Raw genomic sequence first — 16,782 nt, forward strand, 5'->3', positions numbered from 1 at the left:
GTGGCAAATGTACTTCCCCAAAAGGGAATATCCTACAAAAAAGTTTCTTTTGTTTATAAAGACATAATTATTTAGAACAAGAGTTGCATATGAAATATAGCAATACTGTTTTGGGAAAAATGAAAGGAGGAAACTAGTTTTTTGTTTTTCTGCCCAAGGAATAAGTTTGTCTTTAATACTAATGAAACTTATACCTAAAATACAAGAAGGTTGAATAAAATACAAATGGGAACTTACACAGGGAGAGGCCTATTAACCATGAAAACTGAAAGGAGAGAAGTTGCTTGACAATGGAGGCAGAACTTGTATCTGTGAGCTATGTATGAGCAATCTTTGAGAGTGAATTTTTAATTTCTGTAGGGTCGAGACATCAAAAAAGCATTAAAATTTTTCAGTTGGTTGACATAAAGTGCTTTGTAAAGCTTCTGAGGTAATTGAGTCTAATATCTGTCACCTTTCTTTGGTTGTGAAAATGTCCCACTGAATCATTAGAAGACATCTTCCTTTATTCTTTTCTTCAGCCCATCAATGAAATTTTTAGAAGCATATAACGTTAATTAGAATTTTGATTTCATCTCATATTTATCTGGTGCCTATTTTGTGTTTCTTCTCAGGAAAAGCAAAGAAATAGCAGTCTTGCCTCTTTCATTGCTGTAAACATTCCTAAACTTATATACAAGTTTTGACGTTTTCAAAACAAACTGACTGACAGGGCTGCAAGAGAAATCAAAGGGATTTCTAATATGTAGCTGACACAATCGTTTGAGTTGCTTTACAAAACTAAACATAATTTATTGAAAATCTGTTAAAGCTGAGAAAGGCAAATCCAGTTAAAAAGAAATGCTGTAAAATCTGCATAAAAATCCAAAAATAAGGCTAAATGTAGTGCCACTGTTTTAAAAAAATGCTTTACTTATGTATACTTTTTTTTCAGATGTGCTCAAGCTTCAATACCTCTGCTCCCTATGTGAAGAATAAGAGAGGACATATTTTGTATAATCTTTCAGGGTTCCCTGTGGAAGAGTATTTAGTGTGGTCTTCCAACAAAACAAGGTAACCTTAAAATGTCTAGCTTTTGGCTGTCATTTGCATATAAACCCCATAGTCCTTCCTGATCCAGGGAATAAACATTTGTCACTGAGAATATAAACGTTAGTTGTCTTTATCTGGTGATTGTTATCAAGGCGTAGAGTCAGGCTGCCATTCAAGGTAGCATGACAGCCGCTCAGTGGTCTCATCTCAGAACTTCCTCCAGCAGTTGCATGATGATTGGCTCTAGGCATACTCTGGACTTTCTTCCACGTACTGAGTTATTTTAGCATCTCAGAGATGCATATCTAAACCAGGTGAACAAGATAATTTCCATTCCTCAGAGACTCAATCAAACAGAGGTGGATATGCTCCAATTAAAATTTTCTTTGAAGTAAAAAGGGCTGCTATGCCCCTGGCAATACTTCATAATCTGTGATATCAGCAACAGAGGTTATCTGCTGTATTTTGAAGCTACTTATGTGCCCTTACAGCTCAACCACTGCTGATAATGTAAGTGGAAATATTAGACTAAATATGATTTTATGGAGGAGAAGAAAGTGTTAGCCACTTATGTATTAAAAGAAGGTGTATCTGATTTAATATAAAGAGAGGTAAGCATTTTTGGGTGAAAGATTTGAGCTAGCACATGAATGGAATAGGAAGAAATAAAGCTGTTTAAGATGCTGCTGGAAGTCAGTAATACCTTACAACCCTTCCTGTTGCTCAGAGATTTCAGCTTTCAAAAAGCAAAAATTCTTATCTAAGGGAATACCTTTGCTAGAAAAGAGCCAGTAATATTGACCTGATTAAAAACTACATTGTCCCCTTCCTTTTTAACGAGGAGTTTTTGAGGGGTGAAGTTTTACTTTTAGTTGAAAAAGAAAGCATTATTGTAGCTATCTCAACTTTACCCTTGCAAGCAAACTGCAAGCTTAAAGCAGATCACTCTTTGTTACTTTAATTTCTGCTACCAGATATGGTGGTTGGTCTTTTGGAGGGAGGAAAGCATTTGAACTTCAAGATAAAAAATTGAATAACACCAAATCTCAGCCCCTGGCTAAGGTAAGAGTTGCATGCATGTGTGCACATCTGTATATATGTATTGATTACTTTTTCAGGCTTCAGACATCACAGCACTTAGCAAATAATAAATCATTACATAAAATCCTTGCACTGAATAATTGGGAGAAAATCCTCTGTCTCCTATAGTCTAACTCTGTTCATAATTCTTGAAGTATTCTCCTGTGTTTGAGAAACAGTTTTAAATCAGTCAAATGATATAGCTTTTGTTTGTTTGCTTGCCTTTTTCCAGTGAATTAATTTTAGAATCTAAGTTTAAATCTTGTTTCTAGATAGCCAGCCAAATAATAATTTTTTTCTGTCTTCTCCAAAAAGCCAGTGTCACAATTGGCCAAAGTGCACTGAACATCACAATAAGGAGTGGCTATTGATGCTTTTTCATGCCTACAAGGGATACTTTGCTTTGCTTCATTTCTCTCACCACCTTTCCCCTAAGAGTAAAAGCATTTTCTAGGAGCAGCTCCTTCTGCATAACATATATACCATCCTTTTCTCAGAAGAACCTTTCTAAAACATTCTAAGGGAAATAAAATCCCCTGCGTTGGTAAGTGCTTGTTAGCCTCCAGGTCTCATCCCAAGTTTTCACGGTAGGGAGATACTGTACCACTCCACTGCATACCAAAAGGCCTCAAGGAAAAGCCCTTTATTTTAGTTGTGCTTAGAATAATCCTTCTTCTTTGACTTTTGCGATCCATTCAAATGTAGATGTGTTATGAGTAGAGGAACAGCAGTTTTGGAGAAACATTGATGCATATCAGTGAGTGGTTGTTGGGGTCTTCCCCCCCTGCCATGTAGCCCTGGGAGAGGGGCCCTGGGGAGGAGGCACGGAGTTTCCCTGCCCCTGCTCAGCCTCGTTCCCCATTGGTTGTTCTGTGTTCCCCTGTGCGGCCAAGGACCCTCGGTCCCGTGATTGAGCAGCTCCTTGGCAGAGTCCCGGCCATACGGCTGGAGAAATAAACATCTCTGAAACATCTAGCAAGAATTGGTCCATAGATATTTCTTTTCCACGGGCCTCATTGTTTGATACGCGTGTTGCAGTATCCCACTGTAACAAGTGGTCTCTGTTTGTGTATTTGAGGCAAACAAGATTTAAGAGGAAGATATGCATTTTCCAGATTCCAGATTAGTATATGAAAAAAAGATTCTTCTGCCTTTAAATTGTTTTATGTAAATATAGATTTTATTTGCTTTTATAAAAAAAGAATACAAGGAACAGCATAAGTAAGCTTCATCCCAAATCCATTTTGGGACAAAGTGTTAGAAAACAATACAGATATTCTCCAGACCAATATAATTTCATGCTTAGTTTTGCAAAATCACTTCCTCTTTCTAATGCCTTTTCCATATAATTTGTTAGAAATCTCCCTATTTTATATACAAATCTGAGCACATAGATTTTGGTTATTTATAACCTCTCTTCTAGTCCCATATATTTTATAGTTTTGAACTCCAGTTCCATCATTCCTTCATTAGAAACATGAAGGTTTTCAGTAAGATTTTTTTTCTGACTCTCTTTAATCATTTTAAACTCTTGTTTTGACATGCTTGCACTGTGGTTTTTGTCAGGTTTTTTTTTTTTTTTAATATATTTGGTATAGAGCTCCACCTGCCATCAGGACAGGGATAAATTATAGTTATACTCTTAGTAAGTAAGCTTTCTGACCCAAAGCAAATAGTAGAGTAAATTTATAAAGGGCACTGTGTTATCTAAAGTATCTCCTGGAAGTGTCTTTCAAGTGATGCAATGTCAAGTTATTGCATTAACCTTTCAGTAACTAATGACCAGATTTTTACTTTGACCTTTCAGGTTTGTTCGTGAGACAGTGAATATACCCTTTACATAGCCTGGTATGAAAGAAAATGAGAAATTTGCATTTGAAGAGAATTACTGTATGACTCACTTCATTTTAGAAAATTTCTGAGCCATTAATATTAACCTGATTAGAAACTACATTGGCCCCCTCCTTTTTAACAAGGAAGGAGTTTGTGAGGGCTGAAGTTTTACTTTCAGCTGGAAAAGAAAGCATTAGTGTAGCTATCTCAACTTTACCCTTGCAAGCAAACTGCAAGCTTAAGGCAGATCACTCTTTTTTACTTTAATTTCTACTACCAGATATGGAGGTTGGTCTTTTGGAGGGAGGAAAGCATTTAAACTTCAAGATAAAAAATTGAATAACATCATTTTAGAAAATTTCTGAATCTTTATACATTCTTCTCCTGTACTCAAAAAGCAACAATTTTCTTGTTCAAATTAAAAATGTTTATTTAGTACCTATTTTACTGTACCTAATCATACTGTGCTGTATATACTGCATAAGTGGTATATGCATGCACACCAAGAATGTGTATATGTACACACAAGAGAGAGAATATATCTACCACATGACAAATGTGGCTGATTAAAACCATTGATTATTGGCATTCATTGATGATCAGTGCCATGTAACAAAAGCACAACTTCTCAAATTTTTTGTATTTTCATGGCTGTATATTCTTTGGCTTCCTCTGATAATATGGTCAAAAAATTGTTCCATAATAGTTTCACTGTTGCTGTTTTTTGTAGCATAATGAAATATAGGAAGAACATGTGGTAATTTTAAATACTGCTGAAAGGCAAACTGTACTGTTCACATGTCATTTGGAAGAGTAAATTTTTCCAATCCCAAAGGTTGGGACTTGAAGCTTTACAGTACAGTAACTGTATAAGTGTCCAGGGAAAAAAATTTACATCTTTCCAGTCTGATATCAATCATGAATCTGGTCCAGCAATGCTTAGGGACTTCTCTGCTCCTTCTCACCCTTTTTTCTTGATAGGCCATATGTTAGTTGAAATGTCAGTCTAGCTTTATTTTGGAATATTGATGGCAAGTAAAAGATTATATAATAATATAAAACGCATCTTCACAGAACTTCTATCTGATGTGGTGAGGGGTTGTATTTTTCCTTGGAAAAGAATTTTCCTAACTATGGATAGGATGAAAAAGAAAAATTAATTATATTGATGTATATATTTTTCTTTTCCTCAGCTCTTTTCTGCCCTCTGTAAATAATTACCTGTGTGGCACAAGAGAAATATGAAAGATTTTTCAGCTAGAGCTAATATATTTCCTTTTTTTATATTTTACCTTTGCTAACAATTTTGAATAAAAAACAAGCCTTTAGAAAAAAGACCTTACATGTACCTTCTGTTGAAGTGAACAACCTTATATGTTTCTTTTTCCAGATTATAATAAATTAAATATCCATCTTCAATTTGGTTATTTCCTGGTGGTTTGATTCAGTTACATAATGCAGCTTGAAGGATGATTCCAATTAACATGTTGGATATTGAAATATATTGTTACACACAATGCTCTATTGTGGTTCTGTATATTCATTTGAATACTGGTAGCATTACTATATTTCAAAGGTGTTCTCTGAATATTTGTGATCTTTCCCCTGCCTGAATTAAATGAGGATGTGTTGTCAGAATTTTGCTTTGTTGGGGTTTTTTTGCCTTTTTTTTTTCTTCAATACAACAAATACAATTGCAGTGGAGTTTCATTATGTATGTATGTATAACTTTCTATTCTGCAAAAGTCTTTAAAAAATATAGAAGAGGAGATAGGCGTATGGGGCTGTGAAAAAGACAGGTTACCCTTGATCACTTGTTTTTGTCTTTTTGCCCTGGTTGCTATTTGCACAGGACATCCTGCAGTGCAAAGATTTTCAGTTTTCCTCTGGAATCTTAGGTTCTCTTTCACTACATTTCTTTAAAGACCGCTCTTGTTGATTAATGAATGGGAGGTCTAGATTGTTTAATAGTTTGTGGGAACTGAACTGGAGAAGAACAAAGGAATTTCATGACTTTCCAAAGAGGGGAAGACTTTGGGGCTTGGTTTTTTTTTCTTTTCTTTAAATGTGGGGACATAAGAGTTTGAGACACTTGAATGCCATTACATGGCATGTGGAAGACATCCCGGGGATCAGGCCCAGCCAATATGGTTTTACAAAGGGCAGGTCCTGCTTGACCAACCTGACCTTCAAAGTGACCTGCTTAACAGATAAGGGAAAGGCTGTGGATTTTGTCTATCTAGACTTCAGTAAATATTTGGCACTGTCTCCTACAGCATCCTCCTTGAAAAACTGGTTTCTCGCAGCTTGGATGACTGGCTATTTGATGGGTAAAAAACTGAATGTATGGCTGGGCAAGAGAGTTGGGGTGTTAAATCCACTTGGTGCCTGGTCACTAGCAGTGTTCTCCAGGGCTCAATTTTGCGACTGGTTCTATTTAACATCCTTGTTGATGATCTGGATCTGGAGATTGAGCACACCCTCAGTAAGTTTTCAGATGACCCTAAGCTGTGTGGGAGTGTTGATCTGCTTGAAGGTAGGGAGGCTTTTCAGAGAGATTTGAACAGGCTCAATCATTGGCCTGAGGACAGCCGCATGAGGTTCTATAAGGTGAAATGCCATGTCCGGCACGTGTGTCCCAGCAACCCCATGCAGCGCTACGGGCTGGTGGAGGAGTGGCTTGAGAGCTTTTCGGCAGAAAGGGACCTGGGGGTGCTGGTTGACTGGAGACTGAATATGAGGCAAGGTGTGCCTAGGTAATAACATCTTGCCCTGTATCAAGAGTAGCATAGCCAGAAGGACCAGGGCAGTGATTTTCTGCCTGTATTCAGCATTGGTGAGGTTGTACTTCAAGTACTGCGTTCAGTTCTGGGCCCCTCATTTAAAAATAACATTGCGGTGCTGAAGCATATCCAGAGAAGGGCAACAGGGCTTGTGAAGGGTCTAGAGAACATATCTTATGAGGAATTGCTGAGAAAGCTTGGTTTTAGTCTTGAGAACAGGAGGCTCAGGGGGACCCCATTCCTCTCTACAACTCCCTGAAAGTAGGTTATAGTGAGGTGGGGCTGGTTTCTGCTGCTGTGCCTGCAGTGAGAGGACAAGAGGAAATGGTCTTAAGCTGAAATAGGTGAGATTCAGATTAGATATTAGAAAAAAAATCCACTGTTAGAGGGGTCAGGCACTGGAATAGTTTCCCCAGGGAGCTGGTGGAGTCATCCCTGAAGATGTTTAAGAAGTATCTGGATTTGATGTTGGGTGATGTGGTTTAGTGTTCTAGGAGTTAGTTAATGGTAGTGCTGGGTTGGTGGTTGGATTTCATGATGTTACAGATCTCTTCCAACCTTGATGATTGATGATGCTGTTGAGATTTCAAGCAGTTGTGAATACCACACAAAGAAGAGCAGAAAATGTGAAAGGTAATGCAGGCAAGAACAATGGCAGATCAAAGCTGCTGATCTTTTTAATAATGACTAACAGAGCTTGTTGCAAAGAAGATTCAAGGGTGAGAGGCAGAGAAGAAATGACAGTGGAGCTCAGAGTGGTTCTTGGAATCATGATCTAGGATAGATGGGAGGAAAATTAAAAGGAGAGTCAGAGCACTGTAAACCCCACCTCACAAAAATGTGGAGATCCAAACAAGTAGGTGGTCAGGAGAAAGAATCAGAAGAAAATAATTATTAAGAAAGGGAAACAGAACTGAAGTTTAGGCAGCCTACACTGGGAAATATAAAGGAGAATGTGTCAGAAAAAAAGAGTTGAATTCTGGAACTAGCATCCAAGTAAGGCTTGTAGTTAGATAGTATAAGAAAAAAAGAAAAAAAATGAAAAGGCAGAATTATATGCGAGTAAAAGAGAACAGCATCAAAGCAATGATAAGAAAATCTTTAGGGAAGTTTCCAAGATGTAACTGTATAGATGGTAATTTTAGAAATTATCTAAGAAAACTGAAATCTTAGGAGTATTAAGGCAATAAAGATTTATATTAAATCCTGTTCACTTTGCAGTATGATTCAGAATCCAGACAGTGAGAATTGCCCTACCTAGGACGTACAAAACGCAGATTACAAAGAGCTGATATAAAGAGGGAAAGGTTAGGAGTTTTTCAACTGTTTAAAATAAAAGGGAGAAGAAAGGGTTTTATGATGTGAGGAACAGATAGTAATCAGATGGTTTTAAATGTCACTGAAACTGAAAATAAACATACTTAATAATTTGACCTAGTTTCCAGTATGGATAACATAGGTTCAAAGGCACTATGATTAACAGTAATGTATCAATTTTCTGTATCAATTTCCTCCATGCCTAACAAGCCACTGATGCTTGTTGATGGTGGAGACAGCTTTTTCTATGGAATAGTTTCATACCTTGTAAACAGTGTCTTCTTGATTCTTTCTTTTCCCCTCTTTCTAGGATATTCTGTTCCTAGATGTTTTTTGCTATGTATCTCATGTAGATATTATTTAGAGAAGTCTCTTTGGAATTTCAGTGATTCTTCCAATTTTAACACTAGTTTTGCTCATCTTTTTGTATTTTTGATTAAACTGGCAGGTGTTATTTTCACATTGTTCTTCCTCTACTTGTTCAACCAGATGTGTGTAAAGGAGGGGGGACACAGTGTTCCATTAAATCAGAGAATCTCAATTTAATAATAAACATATGTGTACAGATCCAACAATAAAAAACTGCTGCATGCTGTTGAAAGACCTACGCAAATCAGTTGATTCTGTTCTGCCTGGTTGACTTTGTTCTATAAATAGATGTCATAATAGGAGAATTAGATATCCTTCATGCAATTCTTAAAGGTATGTAAGTTTGCACATCAGCATTCAGATTGAACTAATTTTTGATTGACAATTTCCATTCTTTCTTCCAGGTGTGGTATAACCAAAAAGGTTTCCATTCTCTGCCATCCTACTTAAATGAACTCAATAACTTCATTTTGTGGCTGAATTTACCTCCTAATGAGGATTGGAGACAGTATGGTAATAGCCTTTCTTTGTATTTTGGAAAGTAGTTTTTAAATTAAAATAATTTTAAGTATGAAAATTTTTGATAGTTTACAGTAGGATTTCAGAGTCTCATTTCTTGGGGGGATTAAAAAGTGAAAATTTTAATGACACAGAAAGTTTATGTGAAGAATGAAGTAAAGTAAAATTTGAATTTAAAGCTCACCATGCCATATGAGTTCCTCACAAACACATTCCTGTGGAATAAGGGTAAATTGGTTTGGGATGTTAGTCCCTGTGAAACTACTGTTAGGGCTTGCTTAAATAGAATGACTAAGGCACAACAAATATGGATTTATAACTTCTTTGGCACTTTGTTATATCTCCTTACATAAATATCCTGGGTAAATCCAGATTAGCCTGTAAATTCACACTGCAATGTGATGTTTCATAGCATCCTGTTACTCACGGAATAGGAAAGGCTATCATATGTAATTACTGTACATAAAAAAAGAGCAATTAATATATTTGACATGTGAATTCTCTGATTCAGATATCCCTAAACTTTATAAAAACTTGTTAAAGTAAAAATTTTATGAACTAACCTCTAAAAAAATAACTGCAGTCAAAGACTCAGGTGTTAACACAGGTGAACTTTATAGTTTGAAATCCGAGTGTGATAGTCCAGGTTAAGTTCTATTCATTCCAGTTTCCTTCATTCTTAAGATTCTGCTAAAGAGGAATTTGGTTTAGAGAAATTTTTTTAAAAGAGTTTATAACCAATTTTTGAGTGTTTTTGTAAAGTTAGGATGGTTGTCTGTAATGCTAAAATGTTTTTCAGTGTTTTTATAATGAAGCAAGAAGACTAAATCAGTGAAAATAGGGAAGGAATCCTGAACATCTAAAAATAGAAATTCATTAAAAAAACTTTCCGGAATGTCAAAGAAAAAAAGAGTAATGGGTTGCTTTCAAAATGGCTGGGATTTTATTTTTCTAAATGAATGAGAATGGATCAAAGGTAGTGTGCTTATGCAGAAACTTTGAATGAAATGAAATCCAGTATTTTAATGAGAATTTTTAATAGATATCAATTTTTAATCAACTTTCCTTGTGCCTCATGAGTCATACTGATGCTAGCTTTTTTTCTGCATCATTAGATATCCCATTTTAGAGCTTCAATGTTTGTGTACACTTATATCTGTCGTGGAGAATCAGGGTTTGCTGTCCTGCTTAGAGTAAAAGAAAATGATAGTTGTCCCAAGGATTTTGGAAATATTTTACTTTTTGATGTTTCATGACACAGAAACACAGCAAGTAAAACAGTGCTTAAGAAATACTTGAAGTCTTGTAGTGACATCTGTACATTATATGAGCTTGTGGCAGAATATGTTAGCTGTCTGCAGAAATAGAGCTTAAGAACTAGACAGTAATTTATTTATGTGTTCATCTATTGGAGAAGTGCAATAAAGATGGACTGATCATGCTCTTGAGGCACAATGCAGTGGGAACTTTCACAAAAACCTTGGGAAGAGACGTCAAGTTACCTACCTATCTATCTGTATGTACGTATTTGTTTGTGTACACACATTTGTATGTGTGTGTGTGTGTACACATGTGTATATTTGTGTATTTTTTGTGTAGAGACCAATACATACATATGTATATTTTATTTCTAAAAAACTCAACAGTTTTCTGGTGCTATATGGGCCACTTTGACTTTTAACTTTCTCTTATTTAAGGATACTGTTCTAACAGAGAAGAACTATTCATATGCTTTTGTTATTCAAATTGTTATATGCAGTCCTGTAAATCAGCAGTCAGAAGATCATGTACTCTACTCCAACACTGAAATCTATTATTTTTGATTTTTTTTTCTTCTTCCAAACCCTGTTTATATGCAAGGTCAGTTCTAGAATATTGTTGGAAATTGCTGTGAGGAAACTTGTTAAGATCTTGCAGAAACATGGCTTTGTAGTTCTGCCTTGCATTAGTGCCATGTTATTTCACAGAACAACCTTTTTCCTGTCAACAGAACCAGTGCTTCTGTATTACTTTTAAGTGACATAAAATTAATTTAGCCCTTTGAAAGGGGCTGTAAGGACAAAGGCTTTTCTTCTTACACACAAAAAAAAAAAAAAAAAAAAAAAAAAAAAAAAAAAAATCTTGCTTTACAGGAAGAAACTTACTACAGCAGAGTAGAGCATTGCCATGGATATAAACACAATAGCAGCAACTATGATATTCAAACACCCTTGAACGAGGTCAACAAGTACAACAACTTCAGTGCTCATACAAAAGCTAAGAAACCCTTTCACTTTGAGGTTATATTCTGTGTGTATTTCTTGAACATGAACCCAGTTAGAGTTCTCCCAACATCTTTGGAGGAGGGAAGAGTCATTACTGACCACATGCTGAGTTCTACCTGCTTTGCCCACAGGGACAGATCCAGTAACTTTCATAAGAGATCAGTACCACTGGTCCAAGTTTGTGATAGGTTTTGATAATAAGGAGCTGAGCAGGAGGCTAATTTCTTTTGTCTGAAGTCTTTTCTGCAGTCAAGAGGATACAGGGAATATAGACTTATGATTTGGTAGGAAAGTTTGAAGGAAGAAATTTTACCCAAGAGTAAAGAGCACATATGCTGACTTGCACTGGTTTATCTTCATAGAGATTTGTATCTGTTAAAAAAAAAACTTTGAAAAAATTTGATTACTGCTTTTTGTTCTGTCAGTCCAAGTTACTGGCTTTTCAGCATTCGGGAGCAGGAAATTATATTTATTTAGTAATAAAAAATCCTTCCTTTTTGCTATAGTGTAATCTGATCTTCAAATCCTTTCTCTGCAAGTGGAGAGATTTCTCCTCACCCCTCTCAACAATATGGGATTATTTCTAAATTTCTCTGTGAGGATGCTTGGAAAGTTGCAAAGTTTTTTTCTTGTAATTTTCATGTAAAGAGTGGTATGATTGTTGAGGAAAATGTGTGTGCCCAGCTGGAGGTACATGTAACTAGATGGAGTAACTGAAATTGGCCCGATCGATTTATATCAGTTTATTGTAGCTAATGGATCAGTTGTCTCTTTTGGAACAGCAGTTCAGTAATACTTGTATAAAAATATCTCATCTTCTTTGTCATGTGGATACCCACCCCTACCTTCATCATCATGTAAGTCTGTGATTCTGTTGCGGGAAAAAGTCCTCTGTCTTACTGTGGAGGAAACTAAATACATTGTTTCCTAGGGGATTATAAATTCAGTGGCAGATAATGAAAATAAACATGTTAATAAAGAAAAAAAAGGTGTAAGACTCTTCAAGAGAGGAGGCAAGAAAATTTTGTCAAAACCCTTCACCTCTGACTGGTATTCAAGCTTATATGAATGACATTTTCTAATCTCTTTCTGAAATGCTGCATTCCTACATTTAAGTAATGTAATTGTGAGCAAATAAAAATGGAATAATGAAGCAAGAGGAATAAAAAAACTAAAAGGCAATACTTTTTGCTTAAGCTTAAGTTAGAAATTTTGATCAAATAAAACTTACTTTTCACACCTAATTGTGTAACACTGAGTCAGAATGAGTTTGTCATGCTGGAGTACAGAAGGACTATAACCTCCCTCTTAGGGTAAGGCTATATAAAGAAAAAAGGAGTGGTTATCATCTACAATGATGTCTGTAAAGTAAAGTGGTCAAAAAAAGTTCTTGCATCATTATTCAAAGAACAGAAATGTCTCAATATAGAAAGGGCTTTTCGATGAAGCTGCCCCACCTTAGGATTCCTATTGAAGTAATTGATTTTTTAAAAAAATATTTCATACTAGGACTTGTAACCTTTCATGTATCATCCTCTATTATTTCATATTCAATTCTTCAAAAGAGCGGGAGGGATCAAGGGAGTCATTTTCAGCTGAATTTTGGTGGAAAGTGGCTGTATAGTTTCCTGAATTCTTTGTAAATTATAACTTTAAACCTTTTTACAAAGGAAATTGTGAAATGGCCTTTAGGTGAAACCCACTTAACCATGTCTAATTAGTTTGGGAAAGTAAAATAGAAACCATTAATGATGGTGCTGCCTGTGAAATTCTCCATAAAATATAAATCACAATTTTCAGTTAACAGTAAAGTCTCATTTTATGTAAATAGAAGTATTGTCATATATATATACTACCTCCATTTTTCTTAAACATACTATCTTATTTAATCTGAAATAAGATATCTGGAATAAAAAACCCTAGACTGTTCTTCCATTCAAGTCTGCAACAATCATGATATTTAGAATCAGTAGCACAGATCTAAATTGATCTATGTACTCATGACTCAACATAAGAGATAGTTTACAAAGAAGTGCCAAGAGGCATGTTCAGACACACCCAAAATACAGTGCAGAACCACAATATATACCTAAGGACAGCTCTGACTACCTATGGTGATGGCATACAAGCTTGAAGACCTTTAAGGTTTTTTCCTCTAGATTTCTCCAATTGACACTGAAAAATTACTTCTGGGTTCATATAACTTTCCTCATTTTTACTGAAAAAACACAGATTTTGAAATTGTTTATGTAGAAAGTTGTACCCAGGTGGGATGGACTGGACTACCAGCATCTTCTGTTCTTTATCGTGTACATGATGGACACATCCAACTCTCTGAAGTTATGACAAATTTTGTGTCCCTTTATTTTCTGACAGATGGTCAGCTGGTTTAGATGTGATAGAAGATCTAGAGCACTTTCCCTTGAAGGTACAGATTGCAGGCTGTTAATAAGATGTTGGTATGGGGAAAGGTGTCCTGACTTGTGCAGCTTCTGAGTGGCAACAGGGCAGGATGCAGAATGTTCACATCAAATGTATTTAATGTGGATGCACTTTCCTTTTACCTGTGAGCTTTCCTATCCAGAGTGGAAAAGTATAGTATTTTATTGTAGGAAATGTTGTAATCCTTCTAATATTTTATGAAGAATTTATTTCACTAGGTTAGGGATGCCTTTTTAACAAATTAGAATCTAAAATTAATTTAATCAAGAACAATGTAAGGAAAGGAGTAGGAATATTCCACCTGGAAGGGAGAATACCAAGGGGAAATCACAGAGAAGCTGAGCAGGGTACAATGAATTGTTTACTGCCTCTTCTACTATTAAGCATATAGCATGGGGCTCCCAGTGTCATGTCCAATGTAAATACACTCCCCCACCCAGACCCTAATTGTTCCTGAAGTTTACAGTTAAGCTGTAAAACTCTGACTACTTCCACCCTCTTTTTTCCATTTTTATGGCTTGCAGGACTGGTAAAAATCCCCTTGTTCTCAGCTGTATAAAGCAAAGTCTTTCACTGAGCAATACGAGAGATGACAACTGAGCCTTTTAAATTAATGAAAGACAAAAATGAGGAAAAAAAAAGACACACCAAAAAAATGTAGTTAACTGTAAGCAAAACGACTGAGAAAAAAAAGAAAGAGAAGTTCTATAGCTGAAAAAAACCTAAGAAAATACATTACCGAAATAACTGGCTGCTTGTGCTCTCTGTTGGGATTGACATCTGCATCCACTCCTTTTCAGAACTATACATGCATACGTATATCAACTAGCATGTATACAGAGGTGTTCCTTTCTTTGAGATGCCCTCCTCTTCACTCCGCTCAAACACGGGAAATAGTGCCTCTCATTTTGGAAACTCTTCATTTTTATATTGCAGAAGGTTAAAAGGTTTGAGAAAGTCTTTCATCATTGTGGTCTCGTTCTCTCTGAATAGAGCATTAAAGTATAAGATTCTGCATGGTCACAGTTTTTCCAGTTCTTGAATTGCTTTTGCATGGTTTTGCAAAGGTTGGAATGGGTGTCTATTACAATTTTTCACCTGTGCTCATAGAGAAGCCTAAGTGATCACTGTAAAAATAACGTGACCAACTGCATGTTGAGAACATAGACAAAGGATGTTTTAGGACAATAAAGAAATTTTTTTGTTATGATTAAATCAGGAGAATATAATGGCAACCTATAGATGTGGAAGAAATAATTTTCATATGGAGAAATTTATGAAAAGGAGCAGACAGAGTTAGTGCTAAATCATATCATATTTGGTGTTATTGCCTGTCTTGCTTTTCCCTTGTGAATACTGATACGGTAAAATTTGCCCTGAGGGCTGTTCACACAAGACTTGCAAATACAGTCCTTAAAAAATCCTTGCATAAACACCAGAAGCATCTGTTTAATAGGAGCTTTGTAATTTAGAACTTCTTAGTTTATCTGTCATTTATAGTTTTTAAGTCCTCGAAGATGGCAGATAGTTTTCAACTTAATGAGCCTCATTATAGCAGCTTTACATAGTATAAAGGCATATAAAGGCAAGAAAGTATCAATAAATACATTTTACATCATGTTAACGGCTCTATTGGGACAGAGACGTGTAAAAAAAGATGGTCTAGGAGGTTAGAAGAAATGTAGGAAGGGATAGGTTATAAAAGTACATGGAGTGGTTTTTTAAATAAAAACTATATAATATCAAATATTATTAATTCTGTTGGTTTTTTCTGGTATTGGAAGATAGTTTACAACTTATTTCTTGAGTTCAAGGGCATTTTTTTCCTGTGTGGATTGCAAGCTAGTTTATTGGCTTTATATAAGTTAGTCATCTATTTTTTGACAATGGGGTGGAGAGAAGAGGTCATTTTACTGAAAAAGTAGCAAATTCAGATATTGTCATGATCCAGACTAATTGAAGAAACTTAAAATATTGAATTAAAGGCAACTATTATATTTAATGCAGTGATAGAATTTTGTATTCTAAACACAACTGAACTTAGTTTAGCACAGTCATACTTTTCTTACTTTTAATCCACAACCTTGTGAAATTTAATTTCAGTTGTGAGTGCAAAATGAAAAAAAATGTAATCCTTTGTTTCATCTTCATGGTTTAAATGAAAATTGACTGTCAAAAATATTTGCTACTTTTAAGAAGTGTGATTAGTTTTTGTGACTCTTTGATAGAAGGAGATTAATTGAGTGTAATTTGCTTTTTGATTAGTATTGTATGATACAAACTACAAGGAGCATTATGCTATTTAATGTCACGGGGTTTTATTTTCCCCTGCAATTATCTCTCATTCCCAGTTTCTCTATCATTTACTAGAGAGTTACAGCACTGCACTTCTGTGTATGGAACGCAAGTTAGCTGCTGTAGATGTCTGTTTAACATCAATGCAGTAATCTGAAAGTTTTTTAGTTTCCCCCTGAGATGTTGCCTCTGGGCAAGGGAGGGAATTGTCCTGCTCTGCTTTGCACTGGAGCGGCCTCACCTTAAACGTAGTATGCAGTTTTGGGTGCCACTATATAAAAAAGACATGAATCTATTAGAGAGCATCCAAAGGAAGGCCATGAGGATGGTGAAGGGTTCGGAGGGGAAGCTGTATGAGAAGCAGATGAGTTCACTTGGTTTGCTCAGCCTGGAGAAGAGGAAATTGAAGGGAGACCTCATTGCAGTCTTCAGCATCCTCATGAGGGGAAGTGGAGGGGCAGGTACCGATCCCTTCCCTCTTGTGACCAGTGACAGGACTTAAGGAAATTGCCTGAAGTTGAGTCAGGGGAGGTTTAGGTTGGATATCCTAATGGAAAAGGTTTTCCATCCAGAGGGTGCGTGGGCATTAGAACAGGCTCCCCAGGAAAGTGGTCACAGCACCAAGCCTGACAGAGTTCAAGAAGTGTTTGGGCAATGTTCTCAGGCACATGGTGTGACTCTTGGGGTGTCCTGTATAAGGTCAGGATTTGGATCTGATGGTCCTGATGGATCCATTCCAATGCTGCATATTGTATGATTACTTCTTCTAATATGCCCACTTTTATTCAAGCATTAGAAAAGCCTAGAAAAACTTTCTGGGAACTAAACTAAACTTTTTTCTGTCATGC

The 16,782-nt window shown here is 36.0% G+C and overlaps 1 protein-coding gene across 1 annotated transcript in view; it reads left to right on the plus strand.

Moving 5' to 3' along the window:
- ABCA13 (ATP binding cassette subfamily A member 13) overlaps window positions 1-16,782 on the plus strand; it is a 180,881-nt gene that overhangs the window by 105,469 nt on the left and 58,630 nt on the right. Inside the window, exons 39-41 of the mRNA XM_032118439.1 lie at window positions 935-1,053; window positions 2,007-2,094; window positions 8,819-8,927. Of these exons, the coding sequence (XP_031974330.1) occupies window positions 935-1,053; window positions 2,007-2,094; window positions 8,819-8,927 (316 nt within the window). The remainder of the gene's footprint in view (window positions 1-934; window positions 1,054-2,006; window positions 2,095-8,818; window positions 8,928-16,782) is intronic.

Source organism: Corvus moneduloides, chromosome 1 (assembly GCF_009650955.1).
Source record: "Corvus moneduloides isolate bCorMon1 chromosome 1, bCorMon1.pri, whole genome shotgun sequence".
NCBI classification, from domain to species: Eukaryota; Metazoa; Chordata; class Aves; order Passeriformes; family Corvidae; genus Corvus; species Corvus moneduloides.